Raw genomic sequence first — 21,357 nt, 5'->3', positions numbered from 1 at the left:
TTTTTGTGTATTTTAGACTTTTCTCTCATGTAGTTCTAATCATAGCATATCCACAATTATATATCTTGCCTTCTCCACTTCATAAAGTAAAGCACTTTCCACATATGTAATCTGCTGAAGGTTTTAAGTGAGGCAAGTGTAGTGATTACACAGCCTGTCCAATTTAGGAATGGAAGGTTTTATCAAGGTATACATTTAAATTGTGGGGATTTTATAATATTCGATATTAACTTGACTTACTATGTATTGGGAATCTGGTGTAGGCTGCATCCAAACATTTCCCTGAAGCTCCCTGATCCATTGGTCACGTGGGAATCTCCTAACTAGTTACTCAGAGCTTCGTTGATGTCTTGCTGGACTTAGTGGATGATACATGACCTGTTGCACATGAGGGATCCTCTGTGGGCAGGGGTGCAGCCTGCAGCCTAGGCAGGACATGAGCCTTGCTGTGGGCTGGCCCTGCAGCTTGGACAAAACACGGAGAAGTCAATTGGCCGCCTGTTGGATTTGTGGGGCTCTAAAAGGCCAATCTGCTGAGATTAACAGAGTTCTGGCTTAATAAATGTGTCTGCTTGCCTAATAGAGTTAGTAAATGAACCTTAAAATACTTGATTTAATTTAGTGTCGTACACTAGACATGGGTGGCCAGTGAAGAACTCAAGAATCCCGTGGAGTGTTCCAGCTTTGCCAGGAAGGTGAAATCAGCCATGATGTCACAACAGCTGATGAAAAACAAAAGCAATTTGGAAAACAAAATTAGCTTCTGCCATTTCCCTAGGGTGGAAGCCTGGGGCCTGTTACCTGGAGGCCAAGGGTTCACATTCAACACAGTTTGTTTGCTGTGGCTCAGAGCCCTGACTGGCTGGTGGGATGGCACACTCCCTCCCACCTCAGATGGCATTCCCTTGTCCTGCAGACTTGCATCCTTGTTTGGTTCCTGGATCTGCTAGGAAAGCAGCCAGATAGAGGGGAGACCAAATCTGCTGGGACAGGAAGAATTCCACTCCCTCAGAAAGACGTCATTGGCTGGCACAGCACCATCACCCAAGCCTAAGATAAGGCGAGTGTGCAGAGACAGGAGAGCGGGGGCCATGTAGACCCCTGAGAGCTGAAGAAGATGACATGGTAGTCGTGCAGATTCCCTGAAGAGACAACCATTAGCGGAGAAAAGTATCCTGGGGCTGAGAGCTGGGAAGAGATGAGAGATAGCTGAGGGCAGTAACCAAAACGGAAGGACAATGTGATATAGTTATGGTCAGAGAGAGCAATTCATAGGATCAAAAAAACAAACAAAAAACCACAACATCAATTATTCCTTTTTTGTTTTGTTTCTCTCCCAACATTTTATTATTAAAAACTTCAAACACAAACTAAAGTTGAAGTGAACATTCACATACCCACCATCTGTAGTCTGTCATTAACATCGACTGTGCTTGTTTTATCATGTCTGTTTATCTGTCCATCCCTCTGTTCAGCCATCAACCGATCTTAAATTTTTGATTTATTTCAGGCACTTACATGCTTTGTCCTAAATGCTTTAGGTTGCAAATCATTAGCTAGAGTCCTTTATTTGTTTATACTTTTTCCCCCACAGGGGGTATGAAATGTATCAACAATGAAATGTACAGATCTGTAGTGTGTAGCTCCTGAGTTCTGACAAAGGCATATACCTGTAACCCAAACTTCTATCAAGATATATAGTATTAGCATCACTCCCAAAAGTTCTCTCATGCCCCTCGTCAATTCCCACCCCAACCCCCAGAACCAATCACTATTTTCTTCATCATGAATTAGATTTGCCTTTTCTAGAACTTCATTAAATGTAATTATACCATGTGAATTCTTTCATATAAGGCTTCTTTCATTTCTTATGGTTTTGGGACTTATCCATACTGTTGTGTATATCAATATTTGTTCTTTTATGTTCATTGTATGCATATACTATGACTTGTTTATTCATTTTCCTATTGATAAATTCTCCTAGGTTCTTTTCAGTTTTTGGCTAGTATGAATGTACTGCTATAAACATTTTCTTTTGTTTGTGGATATTTTCTTTTATCTTGACTAAATCTGCAGGACTTCAATTGCTAAGTCATAAATATAAAATGTTACAACTACTTTGGAAAAAATTATCGCAATTTCTTGTAAAACTGAACTTTTTCCTACATCGTTGCACCATTGTACATCCCACCAAAAATGTATGAGAGTTCCAGTTGCTCCACATCCTCAATAATATTTGAAATTACTATTTTTAAAGAAAATGTAGCCATTGTGTTTGGTATATAGAGGTATCTCATTCTCCTTCCAAAGAATATGACCTAGGTACTGAAGCAGTTGAAGGTATTCTGACAGGTAAGTCATAAGGAGTTGACTAGTAGGAATTAGAAAATTTGCCAAAAGCCATTCATCAATCCTATGTGTTCTGATTCCTGAATGAGTCCTCACAACTTCTAACCCAAACCTTTAATTTAAAAGATAAAGACCTAAGGCACACAGTGGGGACAAATTTTGCCCAAGGTCATTCATTAAAATAGTAACAGAGCCAGAGTATCAAGTCTCTGTTCTTGTTATACTAAAGATGGCAACTCAGTGGCACACATTCTTCCTCTGTCCGTGGCTGACATTACCATGCTGAGCCCAACTTGACTTCAGCTTCCTTCTCAACACAGGACACTAAACAGCCACTCTTGGCCCATGGGAGTTGATTTCCATCACAGAACCTACTTGTACCTCATCTGTTGTTTAATTAATAAGGCCACACCCTGGTGCATATCATCACAGAGCCATAAGTATGGAGACGCATGCTTGGGCTCTGGGGTTTACCCTTAGTTGAGAAAAAGAGTGTAACTCTTTCTATCCTCACTTCTTTCTTTCATTTAGCAAGCAGAGAAGAAAGGGTGTCAGAAAGCTTAGGGCAATATCTCTAATCCTGTCCAACTCCAGCCATCAGCCTGGTCATAAAATAGAGCAATAGAATATTCAAGCCAAGAAATCAAATAATTGTTTCAGACGCCCAGTTGAAAATTCTGAGCTAGAAAGGAATTTCAGTCTTGCAGGAGGGACGCTGTCTGAAAGCTGCCTCTCTGAGCCTCTGCAGGGTCCAGGTGCACGGGTGTGCTGTGTGAACACTGGCCGATACCCACATTTTAAAAGGGAAACTCTACACATCCCCTGCTGGCTACATCATTACTCTATCCTATTGTCGTCCTAACACACAGAGAGGAGAGAGGTCTGCTCATCTGCACTTGTGACATCTCTTCATGAGCTGCCTTAGAGAAGCCTCCTACTAATATGTCTTACCTTGCAAACACCAGATAACTTGAGAGGGCACTGGCTTCAGGATAATCACTGAATAATGACCCTTCAATCGCAGAATCTGCATTCTCCTCTCTCCAGTAAGCACCTGCTTCTATCAACATCCTAATTCCCAAGAAAAAAAATATGCTTATTCTCTTTCTTTATCTTTGACAAGTCCCTGTCTGTTATGATCAAGGAAAGAAAACAGAAAAGGAAAAAAGATTAAAAAGTGAGCACAGATATGCATGTTTATATGTTTTCCAACTTATTTAAATTGTTAGAAATGCCTTGCAATGGAAAACACAGATATGACCAAATAAAATGTCAATAATATGACCATACATCCAAGTTATATACGGATCCTGCTAGATGTAAGACAGTTTGCCAAGGGTGGTTGATACAAAAATAAATAAAATGAGGTCACTTCTCTGAAAAATCTTACAGCCCGATGGAATACAGGATGAACATATAAGTGACACGGAATATTAGAGGAAAAGAGAAAAATGATCGCCTATTCCCAGAGTCACTAGGAATAGATTACAAAAGATGCTTCTACTTTGCCCCAGGAGAAGGAGTAGAATGACATGCAAAATCCAGGGTGCCCAGTCTTATCTTCCTCTCTCAGAATTTACATTTTACAGTGCATTTCAAGTATATTAATGCTCTTCCTGGATACTGGATAAACAATCACAGTTTTAGAAAGCTGTGCATTTTTTTTTTTCCTTTTTCAAGTTAGGATCCCTTGGGGATATGCAAATGCTATGCAGATTGGTGACAGTCTGAGATTTACAGGAAAGGAGGGAATCTGATATCCCATAAAGGACTAAGTAAGTGTTCCTGCTTCTCTCTTTTAGCCCCTCATCACCTTGGACAGCAGCATTTCCTTCACGTTCCTAGCAGAGGGGACCAATACCATCACTGTCCAGGTGGCTGCTGGGAATGCCCTCATCCAGGACACGAAAGACATCGCAGTTCACGGTAAGCCCCGTGATGCCCCTTCCTGCCCAGCCAATGCCCTCCATACACCATAGCAGCAATCGCCGACTGCTTTGGAAATGCCCCAGGGCATAGGAAAATTAGGTAGGTCCACAAAAGGTATCCAAACCTACTTCTTACCTTGTTCTTGAATAGATACGGAGGTTGTTAGAGAAGCAGATCACGGACAGGCATTTCTTGTCTTCTGTGATGTGTCTGCATCAAAACCTGATGGTCTCATTAGACAGAGATGTATCATAAATTGAAGGAATGCTGAGCTGGAAAGACTATCATAGAAGCATCTAGATCTGATGACCTGCCAAGGTATCTCTCACACACATGTGGCATCCATTCTTTGTTAGGATGGGGACCAGTGATTTCAAAAGCTGGAGGTGGCATGGTCCCTGCTCTTGAAGAACTCACAGCTTAGGCACTGAGATGAACTACACAGAACTGATGTGTTTTCTTTGTCGTTTGAGATTCTGATCTTTGGCTGCAAAGGCTGAGACTAAGGCTGAGAACAGAAAGACAGAGCAAGGCAGGAGAGTGGTAAATAGGGCCACCATTCTGTTCTCAATCCTGGAGAACCACTCTTAATTATTAAATTTCTTTTAAATCAAATTGTGCTTCTACCACCATCCCACAAACCTCCCACATACCCTAAAAACAGCCACTATACCAGGGTTTTCCAGAAAGTTGTACTGGGTGAAGTATGTGACCCTCTGACTCAGTCTGTATTTCTTCCACCTCACCCCAGGTGAGTGCCTTTTCCTACAAGTCTGCAAACTTGAGGCTCAGGCTCTCTCATCGGGCACCTGGAAGACTTTAAGTAAACATTTTTATTGGAATGTAACTGGGAGTTTGGGGTTATTAGATGCAAACTATTACATTTAGAATGGATAAACAACAGGGTCCTACTGTATAACACAGGGAACTATATCCAACCTCCTAGGATAAACCATAATGGAAAAGAATATAAAAAAGAATGTATATATGTATATAATTGAGTCATTTTGCTGTACAGCAGAAATTAACACAACATTGTACATCAACTATACTTCAATTTAAAAAAATTTTTTTAAATACAGAGAAGTGCACAGATCATAAGTGTTTTAGCTTCATGAATTATCACAAAGTGGACAGACCTGTGTACCTACCAATCAGATTGAGAAACTGAATGTTACCCACATACTAGAGTTTTGACCTGTTTTCTAACCCCCTGAGGCAGTTTTTCTAGCAGGATCCATGGAACTAAGGGAAGGATAAGAAAAGGCTTCATTCTAATCTAGCCCAATTTATTAATGCTTTATTGTTGCCTCTGCATGATACCATCTACAGCAGCAAAAGTCCCCTTCTTCTGGAGTTTCACAATTTTCTTGCATTTCAGATAATGTTCATTTACAAGAAGAAGTCCTTAAGATTTTAAAAACAAACAAAAATGGTAGGAGCACAAATTTACTTCTAGTCACCAAATGCCACTTTGTTTTAGAAGCCAAGAGACAGGCTGAGAGGAAGGAATTTGAGATGAGGCCACATGAAAGACTGTGCCCTTTCCCTAAAGCACAGTGATCATGGAGTCCCCTTGCCTATCACACCCTCTCTCAGCCTCACTCACACACGCTCTCTCCTTGCAGAATACTTTCAGTCCCAACTCTTATCATTCTCTCCTAATCTGGATTACCACAATCCTGACATTCCGGAGTGGAGGCAAGATATTGCCAATGTGATCAAGCGGGCTCTGGTGAAAGTAAGTTGGCTTTTTCTTTGCTTAAATGTTTATGAATAAAGAACAAGGTGCTGTGGTCCAGAATACATTTTCATGGATGCAAACCACCATTCTGCAGTTAAGTAAAGATTATTTCTCTGTGAAAAGAGAGAGAGAAAAGAAGAATGGGGGAAGTGAAGGATGGGAAGGAAAGATGGAGAGATTAGGCAGAGAGAGACAGAGACAGAGAATCAATCCAGTGTTCAAGGATGGGAAATTGGCCCCATCTTAATCCTAAATTTTTCTAAGACAGGAGATTGACCCCTTTAATGAAATGATGGCTGGGTCACTCATTGAGTCTTTACTAATATCATTCATTTGGTTGGCTGTTTGCCCACCAAGATTTGGGGTTTTTTTGTTTGTTTGCTTTTGTTGTTGTTTTTTAACCACTCAGACTTCAAGACTCCCACTGACCATATGTGGCCATCAGAAGGCTGCAGGTCAGGAAACAGAGCATGGCAGCAGACTCTGGGGTTATAGAGTTTGCCCAAGGTCACATTTTCCTTAGACAAAGTTGAAAGTTGAAAGGGTTTTGTTAATCCTTTGCTCAGACCTAGGCACTGGACTGTAATAGTGAATAAAACATGGTCAATTCAAATGTAGAGATAAGTCTAATATGCAGCTAGTTCTATGGTAGAGGCATGGCCAGCATTTCAAAAGAGCACAGAGAAAAGCTCAGTTCACTCTGTCCAGGAAAGTTCAGGCTTCGCACACATTTGTGATTCAGCAAATACTTGTGAACTATTAGAATAGTCTTTGGAGGGGATACTTGAACTCTGTTTTAAAGGATAAATAGTAGTTAACAGAGAGAGGATGATGTCTTTCAGGTAGAATGAACAGTGTGTGCAAAGCCAGGCTCAGTGGAAAGCCCAGCATATTTGGGACATGGCAGTTTAGTGTAGCCAATCTATAGGTTATAAGGGCAGGTGTGAATGATGTTGAGCAGGGATGGATTGGTCAGTTTGTAAAGGGTCTGAGAAGCCAAAAGGGGTTTGACATACATCCCGTAGGCTCTGGGAAGTTGTTCTTTCTTTATTATATTGGGTTGGCCAAAAAGTTCGTTTGGGTTTTTCCGTGAGATAGTACAGGAAACCCGAACGAACTTTTTGGCCAACCCTATATAAGTAAAAATTTCTGACAATAGATTTATGTTTCAGACACCCATTCTGGTGGCAATGCAGAGGATGGACTCCAGAGGTGGGAAAGTGAATAGTGTAGGGGGAGATTTCACAAAAGATGACCAGTTAAAAGACTATTGTGATCCTGAAGAGGGACGATTCAAAGGCTACTTAGGCAGTTGAGCAATAGAATCGGTGACTAATAAAATAAGAGTGTGGATGAGAGGGAGGGAGAAACTTTCTGATTTTAAGAGTAGGACGGAGAGGGTTTTCCTTGCCATTGATTAAGATGGTGACTGTGTAGGAGAAACATGCTTGGGGAACAGTAATCATTTGGTCTTTCATATGAATTTGGAGCACGTGAGAAACAACTGGATGAAGATAAGCAAGAGAGTTGAAGATATGGATTGGGGATCATGTGAGGTTTCTGTGGGAGGTAGCAATGTGGGAGCTGAGGCTGTGGGGCTCTGTAGATCCCCCTACCCCACCCTGAGAGGGAGAGGGGGCGGGGCAGGGATGGATGCTGATGCTTCCCAAGGCAGAAGAGGAAGATCCAGGGAAGGACATGGAGAAGGAGCTGCCAGGAAGGAAGAAGCACAAATAAAAGAGAATGATATGAGAGCATGCCTGTGGGCAGTTGTCCACAAGAAGAACTTCACCTCACATCTGTTTATAAAGGGATTGTTCCTAGAGAGGGATGAAAATGAAATTGGTCTTGTATGCCTTCGACTGTGAAACATCCAGGATTGTGTGGGATTTTGTATGACTGGAATTAGGTCCCTCCAAGGTCCCTAGCCAAGTGATGCACCCTGAGACCTCTGCCCTGGGACACAGGGTCACACCAGCCACAGCACTCAGAGGCGTGTCCCCTTCTCTCAACTGGGTGATTGTCTGACCTCAGTCTGCTCTCTGAGACTTACTTCCCCTGGCTGGTTAGGATAAGGCCATCTTGCCTCCCAGTGGGAAACTGAGGCATCTGGCAAAGCCTCTTCAGGCTGCACGGGGATGCCTCCCCACTTTGGAGGGCTTTCCAGGCTTCTGACTGCCGCTTGCTAGTTCTCTGCAGGTTGGCACTCTCTCTTTCCTGCATCACATTCCTGAGCGTTAACTCCAATCTCTAGTTCCAAATAAGAAATCAGAGCTGAGCTAATGGGAGACAGTCCCTCCACTTCTATTCAGTCCAGTGTCTATTCTTTCCTCCAGGTCAGGCATCATTTGGAACAGTGAGGTAGCCACAGAGACTGCCCCCCGCCCCCCTGGAATGTCTGGGCAAACATATAATAAGAAGTTATCAGAGAAAAGAATGTAGCAGACAGACATACTCATATGTTACTGTGGACATGATCTAAGTTCCTTTCATGGTAATCTGGAGGTGCTGGGGGCGAGAGACTGACACGGAACAGGTCACTGCAGACGAGGTAGTCAGGGTAGACTTCTTGGAGGAGGCAGGTGTTTCAGCCAAGTCAAAAACTCTATATATCGTATTTGGATTGACAGAAGAAGAAGTTTTGTTCTGGATATAAAGACCTTCCAGAGACACATAGGAAAGAACAGGCCTACTCTTTACACAGGAGAACTCAGAGTTTTGTTTTCTTAAGGAATTTGCCTTCAGACGGAAGCTTACGTTTAGTTTTTATCCAAAAACAATATAATCCTTTTACTAAACACTCAGGAATAGAAAAATTCATTCACTGCTTCAACATCTTAACAGAACTTTTAGTGCTTTGTTTTATTTTTTATGTTTATTTTTTATTTTTATAGAGTTGTAACCAAAGAAATGTGAGGTAATAGATCAGGATACAGCTGCCGTTAAGTGTTTTTCCATGTTGCCTCCCTGTACTAATTATCATCTTAATGGTAGTATAACCATTATTTACTTTACTTTTTTGAATGTTTGAGTCTTTCCCATTTATTTGACATAAATAATGTTCTGAGTGTTTCTTCCTCCGTATGGCTTTTCCTATATTTTGGATCATTTCTTTAGGACAAACACTCCAAGTTACAGTTACTGAATGAAGGGTCTGAATATTTTTATGACCTTCCAGTAAGTCTTTTGAAAACCAAATCGGCAATATGTATCCATTTTTAGTGCTGCCAGCAACAATTGAGGAAACCTCTTAATTGAAGCCTCACCAGTATTAGCTACTGTAACTTAACGAAAAATCCTGCTTTAGTAAGTGAAAACAAGAGCTGCTTTGCTCTTTTTTTTTAATTTGCCTTTTCCCATGTTTGTTTATAACTTCCTATTCTTCATTTGCAGCCAGTCTGTTCATGTTTTAGCCAGAAGCTCTAGTCCTCTTAGTGTAGAAAAATGGAAAATATGGGAAGAGCTTTTGCCAATATTGCCAGCAAACAGTATTTTGAAAATCACTTGTAGTAGTATTTTAGTTTCAGTACAAATGTATATAAGAGCAGAGGAGGAAGTAAAACTAATAATTCTCTACCTGGCAGTTCGAGGGGAAAACAGAAAAGAAGCCTGGATATATATTGGAAACTGTGCCTTAAATGCTGCATTTAAAAAAATGTATAGTCCATATCCTTGTTATTGACTTGGGGAAGGCTGGCTCCTCCAGGACCCCATTCTTTGGTCTGAACATCTTTGCAGGTAACCAGCATCCCAGAAGAGCAGATCCTAGTTGCCGTGTTCCCTGGCCTCCCCACTTCCGCAGAGCTCTTCATCCTTCCCCCCAAGAACTTGACAGAGAGGAGGAAAGGCAATGAAGGGGACCTGGAACAAGTAAGTGAAAGAAAACTAACTTGGTAGGAGACTTGCCTCCACCTCATAATCAAAGGGGACACAAAGTATTTCCAGCCAAAAAGTGAGATGAGCCCTTTCCTATGGGTCCATCAGACTGTCACTCTTTGTCCAGCACCCAGGGCTTTGGAGAGCAATCAGCCTTACCTAGAATAAACACAAATGCATAAACACTGGAGCATTCAGCTACACAGGAAGGAAGAGTACCCCCAAAGTCATTCATTCCAACAGTTGCCATTCCTGCAACTTGCTCATGTCTCCCACCCAATGACTTGTTCTGGGGAAAAGAGATGGGGGAGATGAAGAGAGGAATTTGAGTTTCCCTATCTATTTCTGGGGAAATGTGCTTCCTGTCTTTAAAGATCCTAGTCAGTAGAAGTTCTGCTTCTAGGAAGAAAATGAACTGCTTTTAAACATGTGTCTTTGGAAAAAGATGGATTGCCTCATGTTGCTTTGACTAAGGAAGCAGCATTCCCAAAAGGGATCGTGATTTACTGTCCTTATCAAATGGCATATAGTTCTTGTGATCTGCATACTAGCCTAGAAATGAAGTCAGTGGTGGTCCCATGGTTCTCCTTCTCTTCCTGCTCTTGCTGGGGTCTTAATTGGCTGTGCTTTGCTTTACTCTTCCATGCTCCTGTGATGCTAAGTTAGAAGTAGAAATAAGTGAGAAGGAGGCCGCTAGAAATCAGCATGAATCAAACACATTTGCTCCCATACGAGTTAATCATTGTACAGGTGTCTTCTGTATCCCTCTGCTACTCACCTGGCTGTCACCCCATCCCCACATCCATCCACAGTCCTCTGTGAGCTGCACAGATGCCATCAGTTTCTCTGGAAAATGAAGCGGATCCTTGCATTGCAGGGCTGCATATTGAAATTGGCCAGATATAATTTCAGCTTCTCAATGCGTACATCACTTTTATAAGACCTCTTTACTCTGAAATAGCAAGTGGCATGTGTGAACTATATTTGGAAGCTCCAGTGTCCATCCATTTAGATAAATAGGTAATTACGGTGATGAATAGCAGCTGTGATATTAAGGCGTGTACAGTGAGATAAGAGTTAGGGACAACAGCCTTAGTCTGCCTCAGCTTTCATGTGGGAATTACACAGTGATTAAATCGATGTTACGTGTTCCGAGACTTGCTGGGGAAAAGTAAAGAGGAAGAATTATCCCATAAAAAGGAGGCAGCTTCTCCTTTAATGTTTGCCGCCCATTGTCTCTAAAAGAGAAACAGCAGAGGAGTGGGCTGGGGTGTATGTGCCTGCTTTAATCCTGGCAGGGGCTTCTCTACCCTGTGCATATTGCTTGTTCAGATTAAAGAACTAACGGTTGGTCAGTTGACTTTCTTTCATTGGGACCCACAACAGGTCTCTCTATGGAAAGTTACACAGGCTTAAAAGGCACTGAACTGGGAGCTGAATGAAACCTCTATATCTGTTGTCAACTCGAATTCACTAGGTTGACTGTGGACACGCCTCTCTCTGTCTCACTCTCCTCTCCAGTATAAGCGAATAATACCAGCTGTGTCCTTGGCTTCCCAGGGCTCTAGGGGCTGGGAGAACCAGATGGATAAAAATGTTGCAAAATCCTGTCCTCTGAGTGAACGTGGTCATTTCTTGCCTATTGACCCTGGTTTCTTATTCCATGAGGGAGCACGGTCACATGACATTTCTTCCCATGCAGTCTCTCTCTCTTTTTTTTTTTTTCTCCCCAGATTGTAGAGACGCTGTTTAATGCTCTAAACCAAAATTTGGTCCAGTTTGAGCTGAAGCCAGGGATTCAAGTCATTGTGTATGTCACACAGCTGACTTTAGGTGAGTGCCTGTTGGGATTCGTGGGGTGGGGGGGTGGGGTGGTGCTCTGATATCCTGGAGAGAAAAGGGAGGAGATACTTACCAAACACTTCTCCATAAATGCCCGTAAATGGCTTTGTGTAGTGATGGCAAAGAAAGATTAATCACATCTTTCTTGAGGCTTCCTGTTAAGGTGGCAAGAAGACTTTCTTAGAAGCGGCTTTGCTATTGAATTGCTAGATGATCTTGGGGAAAAACCTACAATTCCTTTGGGCTTTGGACTTTATTATGTTTTTTTTAATCTATAACAGTTGGAGTTGTATGAGGTAGTCCTCAGGCTCTCTTAATTTCTATGATTCTCTGATTCAGTGAATCTTGGTTAGAAGACTAGATCAAATAACTTTAAAACTCTCTTTGATTTATCATGTGTAACTCTAAGTAGAAAAAGTGACCAGCTCTAGGCGGTTGATTTGTGAAAGGAATAAAAAGAGGCGTGTCCCATTGGGCATCTACCTCTGGCTCTCTGGGGAAGCCTATGTGCTGAACGTTTCTAATTAATAAAAACTTTTCAGATGAGGAGGTCCCAAACGTACCCATCCAGCAGTGTTTTACCACAACAGTATAGAGGCAGAGATTGAAACACTCCATCAGTGTTTAAGCCAGAGTTCCCAATGGGCCACCTATGATCATGTTGACAGGCAATCGGGCTGTCTAAGAGAAAGAACATTCAAGCCCTATTCCTACTCCCCTTAGCTGCGTACAGTTTACACAAGGAGCAGCAAGTTTCCCCAGGCAGAGCAGATCCCTAAGAAGCTGTAGATCAGGGGTACCATTCTCATCATTGAAGCGAAGCTTCCTCTGCCCAGATAGCATGCAGGGCAATTGGAGGCTGGATATAAGGATGGAGTCCAGCTGGCTTCCTTTCTCCAACGGATACTCCCTCCAGCTAATAGCTTCCAAGTGAGCAAGTCTGTTCTTTCTTCCTAGCTCCACTGGTGGACTCCAGTGCTGGGCACAGCAGCTCAGCCATGCTTATGCTCTTGTCAGTGGTGTTTGTCGGCCTGGCGGTGTTTTTGATCTACAAATTTAAAAGGTATGTGCTACCATCACTCAGTTTTAATCGTGGGGCTAGATTCATGGGAGCTGATTCCTCCTGTAACCGACATTCCTAAACTCATCCTAAATAGGTAATTTTAACTGTCCCTGAAGCTCTGCTTGGCATTGGCGAAGAACAGGAAGGGTTTAGGGTCAGGGAATAAAGGAGCTTAAGAATCTGAACGCTCTCCAGTTTATAATTATGTTGAGTTAGGAAAATGAGGGGTAGCCTATGAAATCAGTTAATTCTCTTCAAGAGAAGTTTGAGGGGTTTTCAAACCTCACCTAAGTTTCTGAAGTAAGGTCTCAAATATTTAAGAGATCTTTTTCTACAGCTTACCACCCATTCAGGGTGGTTAAGTGGAGAAAATGCAGCTGAAATCTGGTTACGCATATATGCACACACACATATTTTCTTATCTTGTATTGCTGATATCCAACATCTCTGTTTAAATTTGCATGCTAAAATATACAATTTTATACTCCTCCCTATTTTTCCTGTTTCTAGAGGGAAATTGATCAGGAAAACCAAACCCCACTCGTATTCAAGAGTTATTTTTGAAGGCCAGAGGCGGGGTGATGTAATAGGATACTTACTAAAAACAAGAAATTGAAATCAATAATTCTGTACCATTGTTTGGATAATGTAATACATCTACCAAGAGATATGCTGGTTAAGAGTATGAACTCAAAAATCAGACCCAATTTTAACTTTCAACATTTGCAACCTTAGGCAATTGAATTTGCCTCTCTAAGCCCTCATTTCCTAATGTGTAAAATGGAAAAACAATAATACTTTGTAGGTTTGCTGTATGTTTTCGAGGTAATAATATCTATATCTAATACATAATAAAAAATCACAAAAGCTAAGCTACTATAGATAACGTGCCTCCCAAAGGCACCTCCTGTGTTACAAACTGGCACGTAGTAGGGCTCAGACGTATCAGTGGCATAGAAATGTGCTTCATAGGAAGTCTGGGTAAAGTAAAAATATCATTAATTATTGTCAGATGAGTTTTGAAAGTATAACTTGGTCCTGGGAGTTTTTCAAGACACTGAAGGTAATGCTTTTAGATTTTTGGAAGAGATCAGTGGTAAAGGTGCTTCACTCTACCTCCCCCGCCCCCAGCCCCCATCAGCTCTCCTCTAGTGGATTTCTCAGGCTTAAAAACACCAGTTTTACTCAGTAGACATCTCAGCATTAGCCGAAACAGCAGGAATTCTTAAACACTCTCCACTAGAAGGACGGAGTGGGGTTTACCTTTCTACTCAATTTATAGACCAGTTATGTGAGTTCACGTCCTCTTGGATCAAGATAGGTCAACCCACCTGCCATGTTCCCTTTGAAGAAGGGGAAAAGCCTTCATATCCAATTAGCGAGCAAAGATTCAATATAGAAACAGTCTGGTCAAAGCAACACCCATTTATGGGTGCACTTCAGTTACACACAAAGCACACTTTCGTTCATTCAAGGATTTGGTTGTGGGGAAGGCTGGTGGTTGCTGGGACTTGAAGATCAATTAACCCAAATGTATCACCTTCTGGCTCCTAGACCTCCATCCTCGCTGAGGACCAGGGCCAATAGAAGTCCTGCAAAGAGGTATTTATGTCAGGTGTCTCAAAATTAAGGCAAGATCTGCCCTGTGACTTAGAAAGTTTTCTGCTCTCTTGTAAATGTTGCTAAACTCCGTAGACAGTCAACTTACTAATGTCGCCATCTCTTAATGTGCAGACTTTAATACTTGAATCTATGCCAGTTAATGGCATCTCTGAATTATTCTACCTCTGTTGTCCCCAGATATCAGCCAACCCTTTCTATGTCCCTGGCAGGGAATCAGGATACAGGAAACAAATACTAGTCAAACTGGATAAATGGTTTGAGTCAATTAAGAGTAACCAATCATCAGTTACCTTTTCTTTTCTAGTCACCTTTTCTGGAAGTTTTCCTCCCAGTGCCCAAGCCCTTTGGCAGAGGTCCTTTTGGATCTCCCTTTGTTTCTTTGGTCTCCTTTCCCTCCTCACCACCTGGAACTCCAGTGATGGCTATATGGAGGGTGCATAGCTTGCTGACAAGTAAAGGTCAGGTTCTTATCCATGATTCCTAGAGTCTCCTCTGCTTCTTTCATTTCTGTCCAATAGAACTTTCTGCAAAGATGAAAACACTCCATAATCTATACTGTCCAATACAGTAGCCACTGGTATGGTGGAGAAACTGAATTTTTAATTTTATTTAACTTCAATTAATTTAAATTTAAATAGCTACAGCTGACTAGTAAACACTTTGATGGCACAGGCTAGGGAAAGGGTAATTCTGTTTCTGTTTCCAAATCACTGGCCATGCTGTTTTCAAACCCCGAAACTTTCTCTCTGCCATCTCCAGCATTAATTCATTAAGCCATTAATTTATTCAGCAAACATTTATTGAGCACCTGCTGTGTGCCAGGCACTGAAAACAATCTCAGTGTCCCAAGTGGTCACTTAATAGAGGAAGAATAGAATTATTTAAAGGAATCTTGGGGATCATGGTAACTCTATTCTCCTTCCTCTGTTAAGTGACCACATTTGATCTTATTCTTGGATAGTGACTGCTATTTTGTGATGTCTTAGGGAATATAAAAATCATTTTGAGATGGCTTTTATTTTCTGAAAACTTCCTAACAAGACCTTCTTTCTATACTGTAGGTTTGTTTTTTCTTATTATCCAAGAAAACTTTTGAAATTTTATATTTCTTCCAGTCTTTTTTCAGTAAGGCTTTCATCACAGTGCGAAGCCTACTTTACTTTTGCTAAATTCCTCCCATGGACTTCTAATACTTAATCATAGTTGGAACAAACAAATAAAAACTGAAATTTATATAGGTGACTTGGATTGATCCATCTTACTCCTCTTATTAAAACGTACATGAATGAATAGCCCAAGACGTGCCTCTAAATCTCATTTCCCACCTTTCTTATCTGCAAAAGTGGGGTTTAGTCTTGACTTATTGTCTCAACAGTCCTACAAATGGATGTGTTAAGAAATAAAAAGCAATTTGAAAAAAATTTTAAATGCTGCAAGTTGTGACATAAAATTCATTCCCTTCCAACCATCTATTAAAAATATTGAAAAAATATGCCCGTTTTCAGAGATTAAAATAAAGTGAACAGTCTTTATAAGGGCAAATTTATCCAAATTCTCACAGGTATCAATCATTAAAAAAGCAGGAAAAGGGAGGCAGTGACCTCTGGCTACAGCTCTGAAGTACCCAGACTTGTGTGATCAGGAATGGTTTGACTGCCCCCAGCACCTAATAAATATTACAGTTGATCCCAGCGTTCATGAGTAATATGTACTTTTATGATTAGAAGAAATCTAAGTCGTTAGGCTGCCTTTCTATTTAGATAAGAAGAAAGTGAGGGCCAGCATGAAATTTTAATTACACACATTTAGAGAGCCTGCGGTTTGCTGCCTCACACAGAATCTCTTCACTTAAAGTTCTTGTAAATTATAGTAAGCTGGTTTAGACCAGTAAGAGTCAGGAGGACACCTCCCTTAATGTATGGAAAGCAACCATTAAAAACATGAAAACTGGACATAAATGAAAGGTAGGAACTGTCCATGTTTTAAACATATTTTGGGATCTTTCCTTCCAAATTAGCTATGGAAGACCTTATTAAATGCCTCACATTCTACCTCATTGTGGAGTTGGAGTAGGGAAGGGAATGTAGATGCTTGAAAATACCACTGGTTGGCACTAGGGTAACAGAGTGATTCTGCTTCATACTTGTACAGAATGTTCTGGTTTGGGGTAGGTGTCAGATGTCTCAAGTTTTAATAACATCTATGCCAGTAATCAGCTTCATGAAATGTTTGGACTTCAGACCAATTTCCCCATCATTTAATGAGGTAAGAGAGGGCTCTTCTACCTGTAAAATTCTAAGATAAAAGTGTGGTCTTTTTGTTTGAGAACATAATATATGAAAATAGAAAGAGCATAGGCTTTGAGGTCATTTATTCATTTATTTGACAAATACTTACTGAACGTAAACCACATGCCAAGCACTGTGGTAAGTTAAGTGTAGAGCAGTGAAAGTGGAAACTGTAGACCTTGCAGACATGGGGCTTTTTGTGGGAGAGAAAGACAGACAGAAAACAAGTCCACACACATAGCCTATTCCATCACCCTAAACCAACACCCTATTCGTTTCTTTCATAGACACCATCCCATAATTACATATTTATTGACGGGAGAGATTGGGTGGTCAGGAGAGATTGGGTGGAGATTGGGTGGTCAGGAGAGGCCTCTCAGAAGTGACATGTAAGCCAAATTCTGAAGGACAAGAAGGACACCGTCACGAGAAGAGTAGAAGGAGGTGTGTTACGGAGGGAACAGTTGATTCAAACCTCGTCCCCAAGGTGGGGACGAGTCTGATGTATCAGAATCTTGAAACTCAAAAGTTTGGGTTTCAGACCTGCAGCATCAGTACCACCTGGGAACTAGGCAGAAATGCAGAATTTCAACCCATCCGGTTCAGGCCTGTAGAGTAACAAATGCATTTTAACAAGAACCTGGTGAGGCATAAGCATATTGAAATTTGAGAAGCGCAGGATTAGAAGAAGTCAAAGGAGGCTACAGAAGCTGGAACACAGTTGGTCAGGAGATGATGGAGATGGGTCAGGAGATGAATACTCCAGCAGATTTCAGTTTGAACCTACCTGCTCCTCCAACCTCAAGTCTGTCTGCCTTGTTTCCAAACCTCCTACCTTCTTGTCTTTGAAGGAAGTTATTTAGCTTCTCTTAATCCTTGCCTTAATCCTCTCCACAATCCTAAAAGAAAGCTATTGTTATTCCTATTGAACAGATGAGGAAACTGACTATGGAAGTATTTAAGATACTTGGCCCATGGATGGTGTTCTAAAAATGGTAGCAATGGCTATAAGTCTTTTATTTCTTGGCTATTCATAAAGAAAACCAATGTGAATTGATGAAACTGATACAAACTTAGAAAAAGCTGTCTTTTCACTATGATACAAGCTTATGAGTCTCAAAGTCCAGCTCCTCTGTAAACGTTAATAACTGGTAAATGGTTTAAGGGTTTTAGTGCACACTTGGTCGATAGCGTTGCCCTTCTGTTTACACCTGCTGGTTTTGTGCCTCAGAGGAGGGTGCGTGCCTCCGGGAGTCCTGCGGCTTACCTCTCCGCTGGGCATCTGGGTCCCTCCTTGTGTTCACTGCTCTCATGGGGACAGTATCTGGGTGGCCAGCCCCTTTCCCTGACACTGGTCCTGTAAACAGCTTCTTCCTCCACCTTATCACCCAGGATTTCCCAGTTGCCCCCGTTGGGCATGCCCCGTGATCGTAATCTGATTTTGCTCTGCCCCATATAGGAAAATCCCCTGGATTAACATCTATGCTCAAGTCCAACACGACAAGGAGCAGGAGATGATTGGGTCAGTGAGCCAAAGTGAAAACGCCCCCAAAATCACACTCAGTGACTTCACCGAGCCCGAGGAACTGCTGGACAAAGAGCTGGACACCCGGGTCATAGGTATGTGTGCTGGTATCACCAGGCTCCTGAGTCCTCTGTCCTCCAGACCCTGAGGCAGCCAGCCTATGTGGGCTGTCCTTCAGATGGGACTAGTCTGGAGGGTGGGGGGAGAAAACAGTTGGCTACAGCGACATAATCATGTTTTAAAGTGTCCGCCACCTCTGACCACATGAAATTGGCAGAACTTTTTTCTCTTAGAAGTAGATCAAGATCAAAAGTGCTGGAGTCTGAGTGGGAGAGGGTTGAGGCCAACTATTACTGTTGGACTTTCTCTTTATTTTTTCTATAAAGCAAAAGCATTATACGTCCCAATAATCACGTGAATAGGAACTCTGCCATCAGATAGCCCTGGATTCATTTTCTTGCTCTACCAATCTTCTAGCTCTGGGACCTCTCTGTGCCTCATATTCCTCATCTGTGAAATGGGAATAATAGTATCTGCCTTCTAAGATTGTTGTGATCGTGAAATGACATATATCATTAGCACAGTGTCTGCCACATAATACGTGTTCAGTACCTGTTGGCTATTAGTATTGTGATCAGCAGAGTATAAGATGGCAAGGTATTGCTCCTACCTTGTGTGCTGGGGTGGGAGATGGCAAACATTAAACATAGGTAAGATAAGCCAGTGAGCTGGTAGGATAGACTACCCAGGTGCCCTATTTCATAAGCACACATTAAGGTGGCTTGGTATTTAGCAATAAATAAAGCACAGACCCACGCCCTTGTGACAGGTACATCCTTACCTCCCTCTGTCTTCTCTCCCCTGCAGGAGGCATTGCCACCATTGCAAACAGCGAAAGCACAAAGGAGATCCCCAACTGCACTAGTGTTTAATACCAACAAGCCACGTGGTCAACCATCTTTCTGACTTTTTATTTTTGATGGTTCCTATTACTCTTATTATGGAAAAATGAAAATGTCTTTTTTACCTTTTGTTTACCAAGGGCCCCTTCATAAATAGCAGGCTTAGCTTTGGTAGGCGAAGGCATTCGTAACTGATTAAAATGAGACACAAAGAATAAATGGCTGTATTTGTGTTAAGGGCAAAGGATGCATCTTCCCATGGCTTTCTTGCTTCATTCTGCCATTGATAGTGCAAGGAATCTTGTTTTCCTTGAGGTCTTTCTCTCCTTTTATTTTTTAAGTTGGGTTGGCTTTCCACTAACCTCCCATCCTCCCCCCGACAAGCCCAAATCACCAGTACCCGCCTCCTCCCTCCCAGCACGCACCTAAAACGTAAACCATTTCCCAGTTAGGTCTGCAGGAGGAAGGTTTGTGGGGAGTGAGCGTAGCTGCAGGAAGCGTGCACACCTGTCGGAAGAGGCCCTGCCCCGTGCATGTCCATTGCAAGCTGCAGATGGCTTATTGTATATAGTTACAATGTAAGTAGCTCTTTATTTCCTGAGAAATAATTTAATGTTTAGTAAAAAAGAAAACAGAAAAAGGAAAGATGTGTCTGTTGGCTTATGCACCCACCTTCAGAGCTGACCCACCCCCAGGCCTGCTTGACGCTGGGTTCTGGATGCTCTCCAGTTGTCTGTCACACTTAACTCTTGCATCTCTGTGTCCCTGCCATTGCTGGTTTCTATTTCTGTATATAAAGGGGGGAGGGGGGAGGGCCTCTTTGAAACACCTAGAAAAGGAAGGACGAGAGTGACATCATAGAACGTGGGATTTTTTTTTGTCGCATCAGATGGGGAAACAAGGCTTCCCCTCCACAAGGATGAGGTTGAGGATAGCTGTCGGCCTGAGGTTTTCTCTAAAGAAGCCAGGCAATGGATCTAAAAAGATGACATTCTGTTTTCCAGTTGGATTCCATGGAATTGAATAATGCTTATGGGGAATTCTCTGGCTATTCTTACCCCAGAAAAGTCCCTTGGGCACTAGGTTAAGCCCAGTGAGTGCCTCAGCCTGGGAGAAGTTAGAGGTGGGAGGGAGCCGGCCTTCGTGGAATCCTGTGACGGTGCAAACCCTGCAGGCCCCAGAGGGGTGTAGCCTTTAATGATCTTAGTCAAAGTTGATTCTCGCAAAGCTGTGCCGCCTGCTTGTCAGATGTACACAAGTACACAACTTCCTTAAAGTCAAATGTCTACCTTCAGTTCCCTGAAGGCAGTTCTTGCATCTGGGGCGAGTGACTTTCAAAGCCAGTGTTCTCTTTTCCTGCACCCCAGCCCCTTCACACGGTTCATGTGTCAATTCTTTTTAGGAGGGTCACTTTAAGCCATGCTGTAAGCATTGTTTTATTTTCAGGATCAGCCTGAGTGTACTTGTTTTATAAAAATGATACACTGTATATATATATGGCAGAAAAGGCTGAATTTTTTACCTGTTCATTTTTGTGGGACATTGTTCACATCCTTCTCTGTGAGACCCTGAATGTGACCTTGAGAAATCGGACTGGCTATATCATAGATCAGAATTGGGAATATTTCTAAAGATCTTGCTTTTTCGTTTCAAGGGTTAAATGGGGCAGACAATTGCAATACTTGTACTAAACACTGGAATACAAATGCATGAGTCATATCTATATATACAGTATATGTACATATACTGTCCTTGGTTTTATTGTTCCATTTGAATATTTCTACTGTAAAAAAAAAAGACAGTGGTTTTGAAATTGTTGAAAATAAATGTATTTTTGTACATCAAAGCTATATACCTGGCTGAGAGTTCTCTCTTTGGGCAGTTGCCTTGATCTGTTGTATTATTCGACTGTTGCTGCAACAATGCTCCATGGGAGAAAAAAAAAATGACTAGCTTATGACAACAGATATTGATGTTTTGCTTGTGAGTCTTCAGGTTGGCTGTGATTTGGGTGAGCTCAGCTGGGATTGACCAGGTTCTCCTGGGCTAGTTTGGATGCAGGCTTCAGTTGTTTGAAGTCTGCTCCATGAGCTGTCATCATTCTGAGACCAGCAGCTACCCAGGGCATGTTATTTTCATGGTGGATTACAGAATTCCAAGTGAGGCCAGCAGCATCCTCTATCCTCCAAGGCCTTGGCTCAAAATGGCCCCTCTAT

General features: G+C 41.9%; 1 protein-coding gene across 1 annotated transcript in view; it reads left to right on the top strand.

Annotated features, from left to right (window-relative positions):
• SORCS3 (sortilin related VPS10 domain containing receptor 3) overlaps positions 1-19,666 on the top strand; it is a 593,582-nt gene extending 573,916 nt beyond the window's left edge. The window contains exons 21-27 of the mRNA XM_059899211.1: positions 4,152-4,275; positions 5,907-6,019; positions 9,761-9,892; positions 11,632-11,731; positions 12,698-12,803; positions 18,174-18,334; positions 19,107-19,666. Of these exons, the coding sequence (XP_059755194.1) occupies positions 4,152-4,275; positions 5,907-6,019; positions 9,761-9,892; positions 11,632-11,731; positions 12,698-12,803; positions 18,174-18,334; positions 19,107-19,171 (801 nt within the window). The 3' untranslated portion in view covers positions 19,172-19,666. The remainder of the gene's footprint in view (positions 1-4,151; positions 4,276-5,906; positions 6,020-9,760; positions 9,893-11,631; positions 11,732-12,697; positions 12,804-18,173; positions 18,335-19,106) is intronic.
• The last annotated feature ends 1,691 nt before the right edge of the window (positions 19,667-21,357 follow it).

Source organism: Balaenoptera ricei, chromosome 16, assembly GCF_028023285.1.
Source record: "Balaenoptera ricei isolate mBalRic1 chromosome 16, mBalRic1.hap2, whole genome shotgun sequence".
Classification (NCBI taxonomy): Eukaryota; Metazoa; Chordata; class Mammalia; order Artiodactyla; family Balaenopteridae; genus Balaenoptera; species Balaenoptera ricei.
This window is presented reverse-complemented; position numbering and strand designations above follow the sequence as displayed.